The 23,037-nt window shown below is 39.6% G+C and overlaps 1 protein-coding gene across 1 annotated transcript in view; it reads right to left on the minus strand.

The window, feature by feature from the left end:
* The window catches only part of NUP210 (nucleoporin 210), an 87,950-nt gene that overhangs the window by 60,201 nt on the left and 4,712 nt on the right, over positions 1 to 23,037 (minus strand). The window contains exons 2-7 of the mRNA XM_033140855.1: positions 18,859 to 18,995; positions 16,537 to 16,668; positions 12,746 to 12,842; positions 8,872 to 9,022; positions 2,117 to 2,249; positions 1,454 to 1,612 (exon numbers count right to left, since the gene is read on the minus strand). Coding sequence (XP_032996746.1) covers positions 1,454 to 1,612; positions 2,117 to 2,249; positions 8,872 to 9,022; positions 12,746 to 12,842; positions 16,537 to 16,668; positions 18,859 to 18,995 — 809 coding nt within the window. The remainder of the gene's footprint in view (positions 1 to 1,453; positions 1,613 to 2,116; positions 2,250 to 8,871; positions 9,023 to 12,745; positions 12,843 to 16,536; positions 16,669 to 18,858; positions 18,996 to 23,037) is intronic.

Consider the following 23,037-nt stretch of genomic DNA (forward strand, 5'->3'; position numbering starts at 1 on the left):
TACAGCACATGCACGTAGTACTAACCATGGTTTAGCACTATATGTTAATGCAGCCGGTGACTTGATACTTGCATAATCTTCCTAACAAGAATTTTAATAAATAGTTCCTGGAGTCTGGATGCAGCAGGCAACTGTAGTATGGACAAAAGCATAAGTAGATGCTTCTCACAGCTGCCGTAGTGGGAGGGGTGAGTGCATAAGCCTGATGCTTGACAGTGAGAAATCATGGTCTCCTGTTGCACCTGAATCAAACTAATACCTTTTATAATTATATTTATGTTTGGCACAAGATGAACTGCATTTCCTGGAGGTAGAACTACATTTCATCATATGGCAATTAAGGCAGTAAAAACAGCAAACAGAGAGGGAATTGTGATACTCAAGTTGCAACAACTTAAGATTGTATGGTTCCATACAATATGTTGCATTTTGCCTAACCACTGTAAAAAAAAAAAGATTTATTTATTTTGCAGGGTTTATGTATCACTTGATTGTAATAAAACAAATACAACCATCACTAAAAAATGCTACTTTTTAAAACATTCAAAAATAATAATCAATGATAAGCATATATCAACATTCTGCATTTCTTGGATAGGCTTGCCTAAACAAAAATGGTTTTAGCAGGTGCCAAAAAGAGTACAGTGAAGGCACCTGCCTGATGTCAACAGGCAAGGAATTCCAAAGTGAAATGCTGCCATATTAACATATCAATTTCTTACAAGTGCAGAATGAGTATTACATGCCACCTGTAACAGTGCCAGTTTTGCAGGTTGAAGCAGTCGAGTAGGGATATACAGAGTAAGGCAATCCCACAAGTAAACTGTTAAATTGTTAAGGGCTTTATATAGTAACAGTAACATCTTGAACTTGGTGCAGTAACAAATCAGGGTCTCACTTCTGACAGCAATGGTGCTGCAGAATTCTGCAACAACTGCAGCATCCAAATCAAGTGCAAGGAACGTCCCACTCAGAATGCATTGCAGTAATCCTGTCTTGGAGTAACCAATGCATGAAAAAAAAAACCCAAAAGTCTGGATCGCACAACTTCCATTTCAGTTACCATGTTTTTAAAGGGTTCTAGGCCACTGCAACTGACACAGACAGTAGCACAAGATACCCCCCTATTCCCAATGCTGCTGTAAGTACTGAGCTAAGCCAATGTTTGAACTAACCTTGGTTATAGTTTGTGGTCAGCCTGGAAACCGCTTAGCCACAAACCTTGGTTCAGACCACATGCTAAGCCAAAACTTGAATTAGTTCATCATGACACAGCTATGAGCTTCTATCTGGGAGATTGTATGTTCCAGCATTCGTGCTAATCCAAGGTTTGACCCAGTGCGACATGTGAACTAGGTCATAGTGGCTAGTTCTCCAACTGCTGCATGAGCCAAAATCTATAATTTCATCAAGCTTCAAGGCTAACAGTAGGACACTATTCAAAAAAGGATATTTTTGTGGCAAAGTACAACGTTCGTCTGTCCCCGCTGCAATGCAGTAACTCTGGATGTTGCCTGATCCAACTTGGCAACAGCCCAGGCTGGATCTCCCCCAGGGCTGAGTGTTTTGTTCTGAAGCTGCAGTTCATACTGATCGGAAGGCATTATTAATTCTGTACATATAGGAAGAAGACACAAGAAGTAATGAGAGCAAAAAGGTGTCACCCTTGGAGTCCTGTCAGTGTAAAATATCGAGCCATCAATAAATTTGTTATGATAAATAAAAAGAAAAATGGACTGAAGCAGCAACTCAAATCAAGTGAAGGAAATACCTTGTACTCACTAAAACTGGTTTACGCGACAGTATTTGTAGGAATACACTCAGGTTGATATGATGTAGCCTAACTGAAACCTTCCTTCCTGTCACAAGAGTTTGGAGGAAATGTCTGCCAGATGGCATATTAAAATGACACGTCAAAATTTGGCTCAGTGAACTGCAACTCATAGTCTCTGTTTCGCCCTTCTTGACTTAAATGAGGATATGTATAGGTCTATGCATACACGTAAAAAGTGGTAATAATTTCTGTCAGATAGATCTGCATTCCAGGCTTTCTCAGAGAATGGCTGAATACAAAATATCAACATGGGGGGTGGGGGTGGGGAGAGAAAAGACAAACCTGTAATCTTCCCCTGTCTTATTTTCTGAACTTTATATTGCACTGACATTCCTACAAGTAAGTAGATATCATAAGCTGGATTCAGAATGATGTTTTCCAAAATAAACAACCTGACTTCAGCAGCAGGTACATTCTGTAGGTTAAAAAAGAAAGGGGGGGAGAATATAGGTTTAAAAACTCTCACACAAATGGGATTTCCAAAGAGACAGTTAGGTTCATGGTAAAGTTTTAATTTCATTCACTGAAAAATAAACTTGGAAAATGTAAAGCAAGAAAAGCACTCATTTTGTTTTGGAATAACAGCTGGTCCCATTGCCCTTTCAGAAGGGATATGAGCAAATTAAAGTAGTGTTATGAGCTTGTGGGCTGTATGCAGAGACCCTTCTAATGCTACTTAGAGTAGACCTATGAAGTTAATAGACATGGCCAATTGAGGTTCAGGAATTTTATTGGGTCTGCTTGAGTAGGACTTAGATACAACCCATTGTGATCAAGTATGTAGCACACAATTGTCTCCAGTAAAGACCCCCCAAATTAATAGCTCTGCCAATGCTTGTAAGGTGCAGGATTTCAGTGGTCCCAGGAGCTGGCTACAAGTGAGTCCAGTTGGCCTTGCAAAATGTACATATTACCTTGCTTGTTGTGGAATTAAGCAATAAATAATAACCGTGCTGCTTCCACTGTGTGGACACCACTATCATTCTTGGTGAGCAGAGGATATCTATCTATCTATCTATCTATCTATCTATCTATCTATCTAATCTCACACACCTTGGAGCAAGGATAAAGTTCCAACTGAACTGAGGTTCTTGGTAAGAATTGAGAAAATCCAATTTCCACAAGTCCTTTTTGTTGCATACCAGGAAACAGAAGACCGTAGGATACACTACTGTGTAAAATACAGAATGTGAACTGTTTGTAAGAATAACTTGCTCCAAAACTTTTTTTTTAAGCTTACAGTATCTTCTCACATAGCAAAATGTATAAATGTATAAAGTTCTACTGGAGTCTCTTGGGTTTTTTTTCTCTTTAAAAACTTTGATAGTTTGGCAATTCTCTGTTTGTATGTCTTGGGGGTTTGGACAGCAGAGTTTTAACAAGGGCTTAACATCCTCAGGAGTCAGAGGCCAGGTGTGCCAGCTGCATCCTTTTTTCAGGCAAATGGCTTGGCTAATGGGCCTGAATAGCTGATCTTCCTTGAGGGTTCTGATGGAGTCAGGTAACTCCTCCCACCCCCAGCTCCAAGAATAATGTAATCTAATGAAGAATGTGCAGTTTTGAGTTCTGAAAAGCAACTTCTAGAGCTCCCTCTTTGGGGGATCTGTTGCTATAGATAAGTGCTTTGCTGTCTGTCTCCGCCTTTGCTCAACTTGTATATTTGCACATAAAATATTATGTCTCCATTGATCTCCCTTTCAAAGGAAAGCAAGTCAGGGTAAGCATTGCCCCAGGAACTTCTCACTGCCTGAGGAACAGAGACGCCACATGTTGTGGTGTTTTTCCCAGTACAGTGGTCTGTCTTTTAAAACATTAGTTTTTAAAAAAAATAGAAAAAAAGTTATCTACCTGAACAGTTGAAAAAAATCTCTTGTACCAAGTCTAGTTTTTGCCTTTGAGACTAGATGTACATTATTCAATTCTGCAGTTATAATTACTTTTTCTTGAAAGTATTTTCTTGATGCTTTGGGGGGAAGAAGTGAATGTCAACTTGCCAGAGAAAACTGAATGCAGCAAGTTAACTTAAGCAACTGTATTTTGTATTGCCATGTGGGTATTCTGCAGTGCCATGTGGATGAATGAAGTATGGTTTTCAATTTTCTCTGAGTTCACATGTGGGTTATAAAGAGCAAAGTGAGAAGGGATTCCTTAACATCTCCAGTGAAAATGTTCTACTCGCTCAAGTCAGCTCAGCCAGGAAAGCAGAGGAAGAAGTGTGGAGGAAAATGCTGGAGAATTATTTGAAAGATACATGCCAACTTTAAATGACAAAGAGTTGATTTGCCAAAAAAAAAAGCTAAATTGCATTTTATGTCATTTCAAAAGTTAATTTTACTTTTTTTTAAAAAAAGGTTGAGAAGACACACACATAATGACTGTGTACACATTCTACGTTTAAGCACATTCTTATAAAAGCTAGGCTTCGCGGGGTGGTGAATGCTTCTCTCTGTGAGGAAGCCTTCCCAGACCCACAGAAAGAGGCAGTTATTAAACCGCTTCTTAAAAAACCATCTTTAGACCCGGCCAATATGGCCAACTATCGTCCAGTCTGAAATCTTCCATTCTTGGGCAAGGTGATTGAGTGAGTGGTTGCTGAACAACTCCAAGCATGCCTGGAAGAAGTGGACCATTTGGATCCCTTCCAGTCGGGATTCAGGCCTCATCATAGGACTGAAACTGCCTTGGTCGCACTGGTGGATGATCTCCGGCAGGCTAGGGACAAAGGTGAGGGCTGTTTCCTAGTTTTGCTGGATCTCTCAGTGGCTTTTGACACCATCAACCATAACATCCTTCTGGACCATCTAGAGGTGTTGGGAGCTGGGGGCACTGTTATACAGTGGTTCCGCTCCTTCCTCCTGGGCCGTGTTCAGAAAGTGGTGGTGGGGGATGAGTGTTCAGATCCCTGGGCTCTCACCATAGCTGTCAACTTTTCCCTTTTCTTGCAAGGAATCCTATTCGGAATAAGGGAATTTCCCTTAAAAAGGGGGAAAAGTTGACAGCTATGGCTCTCACTTGTGGGGTGCCTCGGGATTCTGTCCTCTCCCCCATGCTTTTAAACATCTACATGCAGCCGCCGGGAGAGATCATCAGGGGGTTTGAGCTGGGTGTTCATCAGTATGCGGATGATACCCAGCTCTACCTCTTGTTTAAATCAGAACCAGGCAAGGCGGTGAAGGTCCTGTGTGTGTGTCTGGAGGCGGTTGGAGGATGGATGGCAGCTAACAGATTTTTGTTGAATCCTGACAAGACAGAAGTACTGTTCTTGGGGGACAGGAGGAGGGCAGGTGTGGAGGACTCCCTGGTCCTGAATGGAGTAACTGTGCCCCTGAAGGACCAGGTGTGCAGCCTGGATGTCATTTTGGACTCACAGCTGTCCATGGAGGCGCAGGTTAATTCTGCATCCAGGGCAGCTGTCTACCAGCTCCATCTGGTACGCAGGCTGAGACCCTACCTGCCCGCGGACTGTCTCGCCAGAGTGGTGCATGCTCTAGTTTTCTGTCACTTGGATTACTGCAATGTGCTCTATGTGGGGCTACCTTTGAAGGTGACCCAGAAACTACAACTAATCCAGAATGCGGCAGCTAGACTAGTGACTGGGAGCAGCCGCCGAGACCACATAACACCGGTCTTGAAAGACCTACATTGGCTCCCCGTACGTTTCCGAGCACAATTCAAAGTGTTGGTGCTGACCTTTAAAGCCCTAAACGGCCTCGGTCCAGTATACCTGAAAGAGCGTCTCCACCCCCATCATTCTGCCTGGACAATGAGATCCAGTGCCGAGGGCCTTCTGGAGGTTCCCTCACTGCGAGAAGCCAAATTACAGGGAACCAGGTAGAGGGCCTTCTCAGTAGTGGCACCCGCCCTCTGGAACATCCCCCCACCAGATGGCAAAGAGAAAAACAACTACCAGACTTTTAGAAGACATCTGAAAGCAGCCCTGATTAGGGAAGCTTTTAATGTTTAATAGATTATTGCATTTTAACATTCTGTTGGAAGCCGCCCAGAGTGGCTGGGGAAACCCAGCCAGATGGGCGGGGTATAAATAAATTATTATTATTATTATTATTATTATTATTATTATTATTATTATTATTATTATTATTATTATTATTATTCTCCTCTCTCAAAGAATTCTGGCAGTTGTAGCTTATTCCTCACAGTTACGATTTCCAGGACCCTTAAAAAACGACATTGCCCAGAATTCCTTGAGGGAAGGAATGAGTTTTAAAGGCAGAATGTGTACACAGCCTTTATGTGTGTATGTCTTTTCAGTCTTTTCCTTGAGAGGTCAAGGAAGGGAAAAGCACATTTTTGGTTGATGTCCCCAGTGAAGGTGTTCTTGAGAGAACCTGATTTTTTCACATTTATCTTCGTTGGGGCAATGCTACTGCAGAGGTAACTAACATGGTGCCCCTCCCTATAAAAGAGTATTCAGAAACGCTAACTAGTTCAAGATTTAGGTAGGTAGCCATTTTGGTCTGACGCGGTCGAAATATGTGTGTGTGTGTGTGTATAATTGTCCAGTAGCACCTTAGAGAGCAACTAAGTTTGTTCTTGGTATAAGCTTTCGTGTGAATCGTTCGCTACTGAGTCGTTCGCTACTGGACTTTACTTTTACCTTTTAAGGTGCTACTGGACAATTTTTTAAATATATTTCACCAACTAGTTCAGTGATGGCCAGGTAATTAACTGAGACCTATGGGGCAGGTTTAACATTGCCAGTGTTTATAGATTTGCAGGGGCTTCTAGTTTCTTTCAAGGTACATGTCAAAATTAATGGGTTTGATTTTTAATGACTTAAGAAGCTGGGGTTGTGGGTACAGTACCTAATAGGCAGTCTACTCTCACATGAATATGACTGTGTTGTGCTATCTTCTTCTAAGGCCATACTCTGGATTAATGGAAAATAGGAACATCATGCGACAAACATATTCTTTGTGCTAACTTATGCACAAAGTTAAGACAATGACCTTAGCATAGTAGTAAGCATCTATCAATATGTATTGACAGAGCAGCCAAGCCCTTATCAGATCACATTCTGTTTGTTTATTCTGTTATACTATGGTTAGTTATATTGCCATACACAAATCTGCATGATTGCCTTTTAAATTTTACAAGCACTGAAAATGTATGTGCACTCAAGCAATCAGTGAATGAGGTAAATCCAGTGTTAACAAGCAAGCAATTAATACAACACATTCTTTCAGCTAGAATTCTCATTCTGGAATGCAAACTTAAAAGCCAAGCCAAGGGTGGGCACCTTGAACGAGATGCACAGAGGTCCTTTACCTTCTTAAAATATATGTATATCTAAGGCTACGGCGGAACATTATTTAGCAACACATTAAGCAACTTGGTTAGACTTTGAATATCAAGTGGCTGATTGTGCAAAATACTGGTCTAGATATTCCCAGATAGCACTGTGAGGGTGTAAAAGAGGGGGAGCTTCAGAGTCTATGCTTTTTTCCTTTAAATCTATTTCCAGAAGAAAAGTAATAGTAATAAGAAAAAGAAAAGAAAAAGGTCTTTTCAGATTGGGATACAAATACCCAAGTGTTTCATATTTTTTCCACTTGAGTCCTAGTTAATTTTCTTTATTTTTAAAATTGCATATACCCTAAACACATACATTTCTGCTGATATGAAAAGAATCTTGCTGAGTAGCATCTTGCTGACTTTGCCACAGTGGTGTTGGTGCTGCAAAACCCATACTTGTAATGGATACCTATTTTTATCTGTCAGGCATCTGAATACCCTGAAGAACTGTAATATGCACAAAACAGTGCATCATTTTGCAGTTTTTAATCCCAGGAAAATAAACCCAGAAGCCTAGGAGTCCTGTTAACTGCTTCTTCAATGTTCTACTTACAACATCCTTTACTGAGCAAAACCAGCAAAATAACATTGGCAATAGCCCACAAAGAATACTGGAGAACAACAGGTTCAACAGTTCTGGTGTGTGTCAGTCCTTACTTCCAAAGTTCCCGCAGCCTAGGGCAATGATAAGTGGCGTGTAGAGTCAGCAGAGAGCTTACAAACCATCAAACGCTATATGCCCCTGCTTGATACTGGGATTTCAGAAATCTAATATCTCCAGCAGCCTCTGCTTGAAGACCTATAGCAAAGGATAGCTCCTTCTAAATGTATTTGGCTGCATTGTTGAACTGCTCTTACCATTCAAAAGCCATCTATAGGCTTTCTTAATAAAAATTACTATTATTTATAAGGCACCACGTGACTGGGTTAACCAGAGAACCACATTTTAGACATTAAAAAAAGATTGCCCACGATTTTAACTGATTTTATATCTACTGTGTTGTTGTTTTTTTGTATTCTTACTGTTGCTACGATAATTTCTTTTGTTTCTGAGGTTTTTGATCTGTTTTATATCTGTTTTATGGTTCTCTTTTGTAGGCTATCTTGAAAATCTAGATTAATAAAATTATATATATATCTATATATATATATATAGAGAGAGAGAAGCAGCTCCCGAATGTTTATGTACAGACAAGTAGTGAAAAGAAATGCGGACTGTTCACAACCATACAAACAATGACAATAAAAGGGGGAAAGGGGCAGAGGAATAATGAGGTTTCTGTTCTAATCTCTAGCAATTATCTGGTGAATGTTGACAAAAATCCCAGGTAAATTTTGCAAGTACCAGAAAATAGGTTGTATATTTTTTTTGCAGTTTTGGGACATGTGAAGTGAAATGAATGCAGAAACCCATTTAGGTGACTGTAAACATTCAATGGTATGTCACCTTTCAGTCTCACTACACAAAGCAGTAAAAGATTTCTTCATCCACATTATACATGCACCTGTCTGCTTCATGCATCTTGCCTAGATCATCTTATGTCACCACAGTACATTTGTTAGTCCTGCAGAACATTTTTTGAATTGTGCTTTGTGATCAGCATATATGTTTTGCTTATCAGTATCACCTTATTTCCATCACTGGACAATAGTTGTAAGAGGAGAAAAAGCATCCTGTTGGAAGACTGCTATAATAAATGTACTGCAGAAATGGACCTTACCTGATAAACACTTTCTTGTATCCTTGCTTTTAATTTCGAACTCCCTGTTTTCATGCCCGATACTAAAACAATGTCCCCTTGTCTGGCAACTTTTTCCATCTCTAATATATAGGAAGGTGGTGTATAGGTTGATTCTGAGAACTTCAGCATGCTGTAAAAAGAGTTAATAACTTTAGATATTCGTATACCTGTATTTTGTATGAAGAAGGGGGAATGTCATCTAAAAAATGCAAAGGATTGGCAGTGTATTAGGTTTACTTTCGATGGGATTGCAGGTCCTCCTTAGTTATAAAGTCTACAGATCCAGTCTGACCTAGGAAAGCTCAAGTGACACCTGTTGTTCAGAGTATCTTCCATTACTTAGCAGCTGCATGATCTTGCCGGGGCATCAATGCCTTGATAATGTCCAGGTTAAACTGCTGTAATGTGTTCTTCATGGGACTGCCTACTATGCATATCTCAAAACTTGCTAACTCTTTCAGAATAGGGTGGCCAAGTTGAGAAATGGAAACCACTGTGCTGACTATAGAACATTTTTATATTGAAAGATAGCACAAGGCACTGATGCTTGCCTGCTAAAAGGAGCATTTCTGTACACAGCAAAGAACAATCAGGATGAACAGAAATAACGTTAACTCTCTTCTCAAGTCAGCTGATTAGATGCTATCAGTCCTATTCTAATTTGTTTATTTCATAATGGAATACTTACTGGCAGCTTTCCTTCCCCTCTTTTAATAGCACGAGCTAGCCCAAGGAGTCATTGCATATGTTGCTAATCCCCCATAAATTCCTGTATTGTATGCTGGCAAAGGACGATCATTTCTTTTGCTCCAATGAAGCTGCTGTGACATATATTTGAACGATGCTTTCTTAATCTTGTTCTCAACTGGCCCGTAAAGGAGCTAACATACAGAATGGCAACCACTTTTAGATCCTTACAGGTTGGCTACCAGAGACACAGCCTTTTCTCTTATGGCACCCAGTCACAGAGTAATCCATTCTGTGTATATTTTCCAGGTCCCTCATTTACTATTTCTTTCATCACCAGCTGATAACATTTTTATGCTCCCAAGGCCTTGGTAGCATATGACGTGAATGCCTATGCATTTCATCCTCCCCTGAAGTTTAATTGAGCTACTGCTGTTTAAATTTGTATATTTATTTTAGTAATTAATCTTGTATATTATTTTACTGTTTTAAATACTATACTTGTTAATGAACGATGCTGAAAACTGAACTTTGGTAGAAATGCAGAATAAAACTATTATTATTAATAGTAGTAGTTGTTGTTGTTGTTATGATTTAAATGAAAGAGAGTTCAGCACATATTTAATCTTAAGATTGGATTCAACTTCCCTGTTCCATTAGCTGAAGCCAGAGCAAGGACTCCAGAGCAAGGACTCCAGTGCAATGGGGCTTCCCCTGTGACTCCTCCAGATCCACTCTGGAGGGCCAGGAGAAACCCTAGAACAGCACACAGGGAGAACGAAAAGGAAGATTGCTCTGTTAGACAAGAAAAAATGGAACGATCTCGTTAGCACCATGCTGAATTCAACCCTTGGTATTTAATTGGCTGTGCCTCGCTTCTTAAAATTAAGGCCTTGAAGTGCAGTTTAAATTTACAGCTCCTTTTTCTGCTGATTATCAGTTTAATGTTCTACTTGGCTCTAATATGCAAAATTATATGAAGAAAAATTGATTTAGTGTTCTGTGTACTTCTTGAATATGGTCAGAAACTTCAAAATAACAGAAAAGTACTTTGGAGGCTCCAAGAAAATTAAACAAATGGAATGCCTGCTGTTTCATTTATTATGATGGATTGTAACCAAATTGGGATATACAAAGTGATTCAGCTTCATTGAAGACCCATTTTCAAAGAGTCAGTATCAATAGCAGAGCTGCAACATTGAATGAAATGAAAAATATCCAAAGAGACAGTGTTCTTGGATAGGATTTAAAACTGAGGAATTTTAACCAAAATGGAAACTCAAACTCAAAAGGTCTGTCTGAAAGCAATGAAGTGTTGTAAACAATGGGGGAAGCAAAAATGCAACATATGTGTACTGCTTTCCACAACTTTGCACAGCATATGTAGGATCATATAGCCAACATGCTTAAATCTAATGCATGAAGGAGTTAAGACCACAGAGTAAGTTGTGCTGCAAGGCTTAGATAGGTCACTCCCCCTCACCTTGGGAGGAAGAGTTACTAAATTCTCTCTTTATACCATGTGAACATGACCAGTAAGGATGTGTAAGATGGATGCTCCAAGCTTAAACTGCATGGCCTAAGCAAGCCATCTTTGTGTTTCTTTACAAATAATTTAAAAACACTTACCATTTTGGAAGCAAAGTTATACAGCCTATTTTTTTGCTGCTGTATGGAAAAGCACATGAATCTAGCCTTGGAAGAGTAAACCATTTTTAACATACCAAATATGTAGGTTTTTTTCTATGCTACAGGAAGAATTTTTGAAAGCAATTTCCCCTCTTCTCCCTGCAGCCCCCTTCATGCCTCAGACATTTTACAGAGGAATAAGGGACCCTTTGGTGGAATCTACATGCATATAAAAAAACGTTCTGAAAATGCTTCTTTTTTAAAAAGCGTTTTAAAAATTCCTTGAATTTTTATTAAGGCTCACCATTGTCATCTAGTGTGTATATTGCACTTAAAACACACTTAAAATGTTTTATTTGCAGCTGTATCGCCGAGTCCTTAGAAATAGGTGGGGGCTGAAGGGGGGCTGCAGAAAAACAGGGGAATTTGTGAAGATCCTACCTGTCGCCCTTTCAGCAGACAGAATCCTCTGGTGGATTGAAGAGGCTTCTGTCAGAGGAAGGGGGCACAATTTGAAGCAAACCATTATCCTTAGTTTATTGCTACTTTGTGGATTAAATCCATGGAGCATGTATTATTGGGCCGACTCTTGTTTTAATTATGAGTAATTTTTAATGGCATACGAGTGCGCTGAGAGTACCAACTGGAACATGCAACTGTTATAAATCTAAGTTAATTAACTCACGTTCAGTACTTTAGTTAAGTTCAGTTTTTAACTGCAAATCAGCAAGATAAAAGGCTACCAGTACTTATAAGAACATGAGCATTCAAGCCTGTACAACTTGTGATCCAGTAAGTTGAAGAGAGCCCATCAGCCACTAGAGATGCAATGAATTTCCTGTATTTTGTGGCATGCCGAGGACTGAGAAACACAGTGGGTGGGGTGCACTAGGCCTGGGCTATCTATAATTTCTGTATGCAATTCAATCTCTCCCCCCTGGATTACTTTGCTGGAGGAGTTGAGCAGGGATACTGTGAGAGAGCAATTTTTTTACCCGAGGGAGTACTCCCTCCACCCCATGGACCTTGAGAGATGGGATAGCTCAGACTCTTAATCTCAGGGTCATGGGTTCAAGCCCCATGTTGGGCAAAAGATTCCTGCAGTTCTTTTTACTGTTCTATTAAAAACATGGAGGAAATGTCCTTTTCAGGAGGTTGGACCTCATGGTCCCTTCCAACTCTACAATTCTATGACCACACTGCCTAAAGAAGCCTGAACTGAACCACCTTTGATGGTCTTTTGCTGCCAGTTGGCCTATCAATGATGTTTTCTATGAAATTTTATCTGCTATCCCTAACTCTTTGAGAAAGGTTTCATTTTCAGTATGTTTTTGTTGGTTGATTGCTTAAAAATTTATATCATGAGTTGCCTTGACTCCCCCCACCCCCCAGGAAGTCTTCCTAACACAAGAAATAAAAACCCAAGGGTGGGGGCAATGTCAACAGGAACAGGAGATCAAAGCTGGTACTTGATATTTCCCTGTCCATTGTCCTTTATGCATAAAGTAAGAAATGAAACAATTTTAACAATGCTTACCGCAATGCATTGTGGGAATCTGAGAATCCATTAGTTTCTGGGTCTTTCATAATTGTCCACTCAAAAGCAAGTCCCGCCAAAGTGCTAAAGGTGTTTCCTTAAAACAATTCAAGAATCTAAGTATCAAATGTGAGAACAGCTATAGAATCTTTCCACATTTTGGTAATCAGCCATAAAACTACATCTAGGATTGCCATATATCCAGAATACTGTAGTTGGTAGCAGTTTCTGCATAGAAATCGGCTATATGTCCGGGAAAATCCAGGCGTATGGCAGTGTCATTTTCACCAATTTTCCTTAAAAATAGCTCAAAAATGTCACTTTTTTACAATGAGCAGCAGAAGAAGAAAATGAAAAGGAACCAGAATCATATATTTACAAAACAAGATGGCATGAATTAGGCCTATTTCAGAAGCTTGGAATTTTATTCTTATTGTTAAGTTTCATGTACTGGGGAAAAAGCGATTGAGTCACCATTCATTTATCAAACAGAAACAAGGAATTTGTATAAAACATTCTATGATCAGTGAAGCCGAGATTACAGACACATTGGATGCAAGTTTAATACAAATGGCAACTATTGAAAATTAGAAGTAATGTGGAAACTGCCTGAATTAAGGCTGCCTTTGTTAATGTCATCAGTTCATAACTGACCTATAGGATGTGAAATTGCAATCCGGCTGCAATCCTATACATGCTTACGTGAGAGCAAGTCCCATTGAATTTAATGGGTCTTTACTTCTGATTACACAGGCACAGAATTGCAGCTTTACTAGTTCACAAATAGCGGTTTGTTTTTAATTTAATGCTACTTAAACAGTGCAAAGCGTTCCACAATCCACAGAAACATAATGTGCAAATGCAGTCTGAAATTTTAAAATTTGTATTAAACCTGCTACAGGTAAGTGGGTAGATAAAGGGTATAAATATTTCAAGATGACCCCATTTTCCTAGCTACTTATGTGATATCTAAAACAAATAAGATATCATACAATAAAAACATGCATGCTCAATTTCATACTGCTCATGCAAGCAGAACATTTGCATAGTTGTTTATATAAAGAAGCAAGGGATTGAAACATCTGAACTGGCTCACAAGCCTCTGCAGAATTCATGAGAATTCTATTGTAATAATAATAATAATAATAATTTATTTACTTATACCCTGCCCATCTGGCTGGGTTTCCCCAGCCACTCTGGGCGGCTTCCAACAAAATATTAAAATGCAATAATTCATCAAATATTAAAAGCTTCCCTAAACAAGGCAGCCTTCAGATGTCTTCTAAAAGCCAGGTAGTTGTTTATTTCCTTGACATCTGATGGGAGGGCATACTACCGAGAAGGCCCTCTGCCTGGCTCCCTGTAACCTCACTTACCAAAAACTAAGCCTGAAATAAGGTTGTTTTTACAACTAACTGATAACACAAATTCAGAAACCTAAGAAGTTTTTCCTTAATCTGACAAATCTGGGACTTGATCCTTCACTTCTCTCCATTTTCAAATTATTTTGATTAATTAAAAATGAATTTGCAGTTGTGTTCACTGTTGTTGCAGTCACACATGCACTCTATGACCATCCTCCACCTCAAAGTGCATCTAAGTGTATCAAAGACTAAAAATACCTTTCAATCATGGGTTCCTAATACAGAGTAGAGTGCTGTGGGTTGGCATTCCATCCTAAAATTTCTATTTAAAAAGGCAATCTACCACAGAAAATAGAATTCTAAGTGCCCAAGGGTATTTTATACAAGATGTACAATCATAATTGGTTGTTTTCATAACACTTGGTTGAACTTTGCGGAGCTAAGGTAAATCTTCCCTCAATATTGCTGAAAAGTAAAGCAAAAACAAATCAAATCGTGTGTTGTTGTTTTTTCTTTAGCAGGGAGAAACGGAACAGTGCTGAAGCTGCAAATCTGCAGCAGACACTAAGAGATGTGAAATGCTTGCTGTGACATTGGCCACAGCACCCCTATGGCACATGTATTGCAAGAACAATATGCCCGGGTGACAGTTCAACTCCCCTCAAAATTTAAGTTTACTTGAACTGATACCAACATATGTCAATTAGTCCAATTCATGAAACAGAATCTCTGCTATCCAGTGCAGACAAATATTTATATTACTGACTAGCCATGGAAATGCTATACTTCCTTAATTTCTTTTTTACTCTCATCTTTAGAGCTTCTGAATACAGAAAGGAATGCCTTCCACCACATTTTACCTGCATGTCAGCTGCAGTTCTAAGGCTATTCAAATACCGTCAGCTATGATTGCAAGGCCTGTTATAGGTAATTCACATGTCGTGACCTTTGCAGTCCTAATACAACTGTAATAATTATTTCATGTTTTGTTACTGTCACAGTATTTCGTTTTACGTTCAGGCCCCACACATAGGTCTTGCAGCTTTATGTGCTTTATATTATAGGGTATTGTTCACCCCAATGACATCTCTGCAAGTATATTGCTTTACTGCAGGGCTGGGGAACCCTTTTGGTTCCATGAGCCACATCCTTAGCAGGATCAGGCCCGCAGGCCAAAGTCACAGGGCTGCCCAAACATATCACATAATATGTTTATAATGCCACATGATTGACAGGGTGCTTTTGCTTGCAAAACATTGCTTTGCTTATCCCTTTCCTGACACCTGATGGGATGGGAGAAACAAGGCTGGAGTTTGCAAGCAACAGTAGCAAGCGAGACTTCTCCAGTTTGCTGCTTCTACTTGGAAAATGAAGCTTTGCTTCCCTCCTCCCCACTACTTGACAGGGATGGGAGAAGCAAGGCTGCTTAGTGCTGAGTTTGGGTGCACAAGACAGCTCCCTTCAGAGAACCCAAGCCTAGGGCTAAGCAGGATCACCACCCACCATAGGCTGATGCAAAGAGAGAGTAACCTCACTTGCTCCAGGTGAGCTACACAGCTGTTTTATTGGGTATCATGAAGACAGCTCTTTGGTGCACTAAACAGGATGGCTCTACCTTCACATCACACCAAATCAGCCCATGAAGGGAGGAGGAGGCACACGATCCAGCATAGCATTGAATTAGTGTCAGGGAACAGCCAGCGCCCAGCAGGGCGGTACAGGGGCTGTCAAGGGATGGAGAGCCACAGCACTGTGGAGATAGCAGGGGGATTTCCAGCAGGAGCAACAGGAAGGAAAGCAGCCCAGCAGAGAGAGGGCTGGGGGATGCTTTAGAGACACAACGCCCCTTCAGCAGATCCAGCCAAGAGGGAGCAACTCCGTCGCCCCAATTACGCAGGGGTGTGAAACGTAAGGAGGGAAGGAGGAGACTAGAGGTGCCCAAGTTCTTATGTTGGGGGCGCTCCAGGAAAGTGCCACCTCCGGGATCTGAAAGTGACTAAGCTGGTCCTGGACTTTTGAGCTCTGCAGTGTACATATCTGCACAATAAAACCTGTAAATACACAGGACCTGAGTCTAGCCTCTTTACTCGCGAGGAACCACAGCAGAACCCTTACAATTAGGATGTGTGATACTTTCAGTCAGGTATTTTATCTGTATGGCTTTCTTAGGAGACACTTGACCGCAAAACTAGACTGAGACAGTGATTCCCCCCCCCAATTGATGGAGGTTTTTGAATTTAAAGAGAAATGTCATATGATTAAAATGCAAATTTAGAAGCTCATTTATGCATATAGGAATTTCAAGCTGAGCCTACTGACACACAGCAGTAGATTTAGGAAGGAAAATGTGTGGCCATAGCCAACATAACATCAGGAAGAGCTCTTTGTCTGGATGAATATTTTACGTTAAAAGAGATATAGTCTTACCTTCAGAATCTAAACCTTGAATTTTCAGTTGCAATGGTGAATCCTCTAGATACAGTTCTTTTGTGGTGGACACAATGTGAACATCATGAATAAGGTCAACTATAGCATCGCAGCGAAGGACTTGGCCAGTTACTTGATGAGATACAGGAAAATATCTAGTTACAAGATAGGCTCAACCTCAAAAACCACTGCATCTTATAGTTTAATGCTTGGTTTAAACATTGTGAGAAAGCATGCCATTTTCCCTCAATAGCAGTGGATGGTTTTGTTCAAAATGAAACATATGCAATTAAATACAATAATAGCAAAACTGAAGGGAGCTGGCACTGTATAGTTTTCAATATGTTTCCAACAAAAAATATCCACTTTTTTAGCTTTTGGTAAGCTCCATGACTTGTTTTATTTGTAGTCTTGGATCCCGACAAGTGTTGGTGAAAGAGGGTTGATGGAATGTGATTTTCCTTTCTCTTCCTCACCCCAAAGTACCTCTCCTGTGTTAGTGGAATAAAGGAGGCAGAGTCCAGAGAAATTTATAATATTTTACTAAGGTAAACTAGGGCTATAGCGAAGGGGTGGGGGAAATTGTTCACAGAATGTAATCCCCCTTCTTCCTCACAACCACAGTCCATCCCATTAAGGAGGGCACCAACAACTCCCATGACAGGCTTTCCATGAGGCTGCTGTGAGGAGAGGAGCAGCACCCCTTTCTGTCATTAACCCTCTGGCTCCAAGCCATTTTATCATGTTTAAGTTCAAAAGACAGGGGAGATGTCAGGGCTGAAGTCTGTCTGGCAAAAAATACCATCTGATTTAGAATATATTCCATCCAACTCAGGTGTGTGGAAATTTTCTCCATTTGCTCAATGATGAGGAAAATAAGTTCAGAGGCATTTTCATGTGCCCTTATACTTTAATGTTAAGCTCCAACATTTTAAATTAATGCCAGCCATTTTAAACTCACATGGGTAACTATCATAAAATAAAAAAATAAAAAATTCCTTTCAGTAGCACCTTAGAGACCAACTAAGTTTGTTCTTGGTATGAGCTTTCGTGTGCATGCACACTTCTTCAGATACACACATGCACACGAAAGCTCATAACAAGAACAAACTTAGTTGGTCTCTAAGGAAGGATTTTTTTCATTTTTTATTTTGTTTTGACTATGGCAGACCAACACAGCAACCTACCTGTATCATAAAACAGTACCGGTAACCTTATATGCCAACAAATTGATTTTTGTTTTTTATTAATAACTAAAAATAAATAATGATGCAATTATTTATCAATTGATTGCAATAGTGAGGAGGATCCTTTGCATACAGAAGGTCCCAGGCTTAATACCACACATTTCCAGCTAAAGGGATCTCAGAAAAAAGGCCATGGCCAATCTGCACTGCCTAGTTTTAAGGGTTATGACCAGACATTGTGGAGTCAATATAAGGCAGTTTCATATATGTTCAAAAGGTCATCGCTAACAAATTCATTAAAGTGTATTTTCTAGTGCCATCTGTTGTATTATATGCAAAATCCATTTATTGTTAATGTATAGCCAACTCCATTTACTTACTTTAAAGTAAGCCATACTGAGCTGGACACACTTCTGCTTAAGGGTGCATAATTTCAGGCTGAACACTCACTAGGCACACAAACTCACTCCATAAAGAACTGCCAGAGTTATCAACTATACATTTCAGTTATCAATTTGGAAATCTCTACCATGAACACTAATCATTAATCCAAGCAACTATAAACTATGGACATCCTTTGAGTCCCTCCATAAATACAAATTCTATGAGCAAGTTAAAAACTGTTGCAAAATGCAAAATTTAAACAGTAAGGTATTGCAAGTCTCATCCATTTTTTCCATTTTGATTTTATTAGCATATCTTGACTTTGAATGTACAGTATGTTCCTTTTCAACCCTCTATGCTCCAGAATACAACCCCACCCCTCAAAAAAACATTGCTCCTTTTCCCCCAATAGTATCCTCTCCACTTCTACTACTCCCTCTGTCATGTCAATCTTTCAGCCTCCCATTTCTCAATGTAGAAAGGAGGTAATGCATGCTGGAAGAATGAGAAGGAGAGCAAGATGATGCATAGCTTCCATTCTCTGTCTCCCTCTTTTTCCTTGCTCGTGACAAATTTTAAACACACGCAGGTAGGAGAGTATATTTTTGCACTTAGTGTATCCATCAAGAGTTTCATGGGCGCAGGGCATAAAGCATTCCAACCAAAGAATAGCATAGAATTAACTTAACAACAAAGTCATCTAAAACGTACATGTCTCCAAATAAAATGGGAAGAATATTGCTCTACTTACAAATATCTTCAGCCAAAATAATACTTGTAAGGCGTGTCACCTGCGATGAACGGGCCTGCACAATAGCCTTCTGTGAACACTGATGGTTGTTTTGGTCTATAGCTTCTATGCTAGCAACTTCTGGTCTGGTAGAAGACCTTAAAACAAACAAACAAACAAAAATTACTGGAGTGAGACTTATTGATAAATGTTGATGCCCATTTAGGGTTTCCTTTAGCATTTAAGTAAAGTCATGCTATATTTAACTTTGTATTACCAGCAGTTCCTATCAGTTTTAAGTATTGTATCACCAGCTGCAAAATCGGTATAGGTATATTTGAATATACACCTAGGTGTTCAGAGAAAGCAATGGCATCACAGCCAGCTCACTCTACCACCTTCTATGGAGATAAAGTTCTGAAAAGATTTCCCTTAATGGCTTGACGGGGGGGGGGAGGGCAACGACAACCCGCTGTCATTTACTTACTAGTTTGAAATTATTTATTGTTCACATTCTCAGCTGAATTCTGCCGCAGGTCTGGAAGATGTAGAAACCCACTGAAAACCTTTTGTTCTCCCTTTCTCATTCATGTTATGTATAATATATAAATAGTCCTTGCCTTTTCAGCAATGTCAGTTTCAAATGAAAAACCTACTAATACATCTTCAAGCCAATCATTTTTAAAATTACGGCTTCACTTATTACAAACACATTGGTTCTATGTTGAATCTTGCTGTACTTTTACTTTCTTTTGATTAGCTACCCTGCCAAGTAGAAAATAAGCCTATGCTGGGTGGGTGGGGGGCACCTATTACAGCAAATAATTCTATGACTCATTGAAGCAGTCCGTTGAACAAAAATCAGGCTTAGTACTAATTCTTTCAAGGTGGCTAAGAATGGCAACCCTGAGGATTCAAGACAGATCAGAAATCTTATTGTCCACCTCTAAAGCGGCATGTAGAAGTTTGGATTTCAAGCTCTGCTATATCTAATTGGTAGAAGAATGTTCAGCTACTCCTTTAATCAGAGAATAATATTTTTATCCAGTTAATCGGTGGGCCTGACAACAAGCAGAGATTCAGGATTCCTGAAGAGCTCACTGTCCTGCAGGCTGCAGCTTTCTACTTCCTGACAAAACTGGAGAAAAATGAGGTTGTTATCCTATTTAAAACACTTTTATATTTGGCACTTTACAGAGAATACTACTGTGTCTTAAAAAAAACAAAAAACCCTACTGTGTCTTTTAAAAAAAAACCTAAGTGTGGAGATAAGGTGAACACAGATCCAAGGTCTTTGTCCCAGGTACAAAAGATCTTCAGATACAACAATGTGTGCTGAAACTGCTTTCACTGCACTTTAATACAGGAATGGGGAATCTGTCTGGCCCCTGGGAGTTAAACTTCATGGGAGGGGTAGGGTTAGAGATGTGAAGGCCCGGAAAAAACCTGGAAAAATTAGAAAAAAAACCCCCCCCCCCCCCCCGTTTCTTTCCTGAAGCCTTTTTTGTTTTTTTCTGAAAAATTGGAAAAAATTGAAAAAATAAAAAATAGATTATGGAATGTTTTATTTTAACTTGATGAATAAAATATTTTAAGATAAGGGGTTCAAATGTTTTATAAATCATTTCTAAAAAATATGTATGGTATCAGATTATTCTAATTTCTGTGAGGATAAGCAAGTCCTAGGTTACAAACTGAACTCTTCAGTGCAAGAACAAGATACATTACTTCCTTTAGGAGGTGCTGTTGTCACCAGAAAAGAAAAAGGTTTCAGTTTTGTTTTTGCATGCGTGTGGTATGCATTGGTTCTGTTCCTCTTCACTAGGCCTCAAAGCACTGGAAGAAAATATAGAGCAACAAAAAGGGCCTGAAAGTATATACTTAATTACAGCTCAGAAAATGATTCTGATTAAATGTCATGCCCATTCATTGAAACTTAGTCCCACTCCCTTCTTCAGTTCTTTTTATGAGAATTTTTTTTAAAAAAATGCTTTGGAGAGGAAATATGAATAATTGTTACTTCTGGATTTTTAAAAAAATTGTTTTGTGGAGTTTTGTTTGTTTGTTTGTTTGTTTGTTTTGTTCCTACGTGGTGGGCCGGACTATATTTTGAAGGGGGGGAAATGAACGAATTCCTATGCCCCACAAATAACCCAGAGATGCATTTTAAATAAAAGTACACATTCTACTCATGTAAAAACATGCTGATTCCCAGACCATCCGCAGGCCGGATTGAGAAGGTGATTGGGCCACACCTGGCCCCTGGGCCTTAGGTTGCCTACCCCTGATCTACTGTATATCCTTTGAAGGATATCCTCTGAAGGATTCACTCATGCCTTAGCTTAATTTTCAAAACTGCCAAATTAACTTGATTCTATCTTATATTTTAGAGAAAAGTAGGACTAAAAAAATGTAGTCTTGCAAATTGACTTGGGCAGCAACGCTGTATGCACATACTGTGCTTCTGAGTAAAGATTTCACTATTAGTGTTGCAACTTCCTCCACGTATTCTTTCAAATATAGCGTATCACCCACACATCCTGTCTGTTGTGCTTTAGAGAGCAACCCTAAAGCAGAAAAAGAATACTTAGATTGTGTTTGAAAGAATCATCTAAAGACCTAACTTCAAAGTGCTAAAATGAGCTTGATTCGAAGAGCTAAATAAACAAAGATAAAGCAAATAGACTCACTGCTGATGGTGGTGCCACTAGTAACTATAACTTTCTTAAACATTGTGGGATAAACAACTTGCCAAAACAAATTATAAAGAGCCAACCACAATTTAAACTTTGGGAAAATGTGTCTATTTGTCACTCTTGATTGCATTTACTGGTTTTAGTGGACAGTGATGCCATGGACTCTTCTGACCACAAACACAGCTCAGGCTGCCTCTATATTATTCTTGTGGTCAACAGACATCTCTAGACTGCTAAAGTGAGTTATATCGTCCACTGTCGTGCACAAGCAAGCAAAAGTATTAAACAGCTGTTGTCTAATCTAGCTATCTGAAGAAGTGTGCATGCACACGAAAGCTCATACCAATAACAATCTTAGTTGGTCTCTAAGGTGCTACTGGAAGGAATTTTTTTTTATTTTGTTTCGACTACGGCAGACCAACACGGCTACCTACCTGTAACTAGCTATCTCCATAACCTAACTGCTAAATTTTGGTGATAAACTGTAACACTTACTAGCATTACAGGTTAATGTATCTAACAGATAAGAGTTAGTGTCTCTAACTGTAGTGCCTGATTCAGGCAGTTTCCTTTTTCTAGTGAATATCCAGCATAATTGTGAATATTTTTATTCAGTGGCTGATACTGAGTGCACCTTCCAACCTTTAACATGTGTAGATTGTGTATGCAGCGAGAAAGCAAAATCACACTCAGTCCCTCTGCATTCTTGCCCCAGTTACTTCAGCCTAAGGTTCACCTTGTATTTGTCCATGCAACACTGAAAATACATACATTTAACTAAGATTTATGTGACTGGAGTTCAACACGCTTAAGCCTAGTCTGTGCAATCATTACTCCTCAAGATCATATACCCCTTTGCAGGACCAGCACAGGGAGGAAAAGAATAGTGTGTACAATGACATCTGTCATGCATTTGCAAGTCCTCCCAAAAGCAGTTAGCGAAACAGATTGTTGTGAGATTCTAGAAAACATTAATGATTAAAAAAAACACTCCATGAATAATTCCTTGTTAACAGCTCCAGGTAAAAATGTAAAATATCATCTATCAACAATTTATTTATTTATTTACCAGTACTTTTAAAACCACATATAAAATTTTACTTCCGTTTTGTTTCCCACACAGAGAATATAAGCATACTTTAGATGAAACTCTACTTCCTGTTTTTTTTTAAGTGCAGCAAAAAGGGGAAAAGTCATTTAACACAGGCCTACTGTTATAAGCAAAATACCAAATGAAGGAGAGAGAGAAAAATATCAAGGCAGAAATGAAATCCCTCTGGGTTATTTCCGTCCAGTGGCATAGGAAGGGTGTAGGGGGTGGGGTGCCCTGGGTTCCAGGGGAGGGGGAGTGACACTCCCTGGCCCCTCCTGCCACTCACCCACCACCCAGCACCCTGTCGGTGCTTCTTTACGGACGGACGGGGCAGCCCCATGACCCGCCGCTCACTTGCCGGTTCGCCACTGGAAAAGCAGCACTGGCTGGGATGCACAATTTCCGGGCATG

Source organism: Lacerta agilis, chromosome 2 (genome assembly GCF_009819535.1).
Source record: "Lacerta agilis isolate rLacAgi1 chromosome 2, rLacAgi1.pri, whole genome shotgun sequence".
Taxonomy (NCBI): domain Eukaryota; kingdom Metazoa; phylum Chordata; class Lepidosauria; order Squamata; family Lacertidae; genus Lacerta; species Lacerta agilis.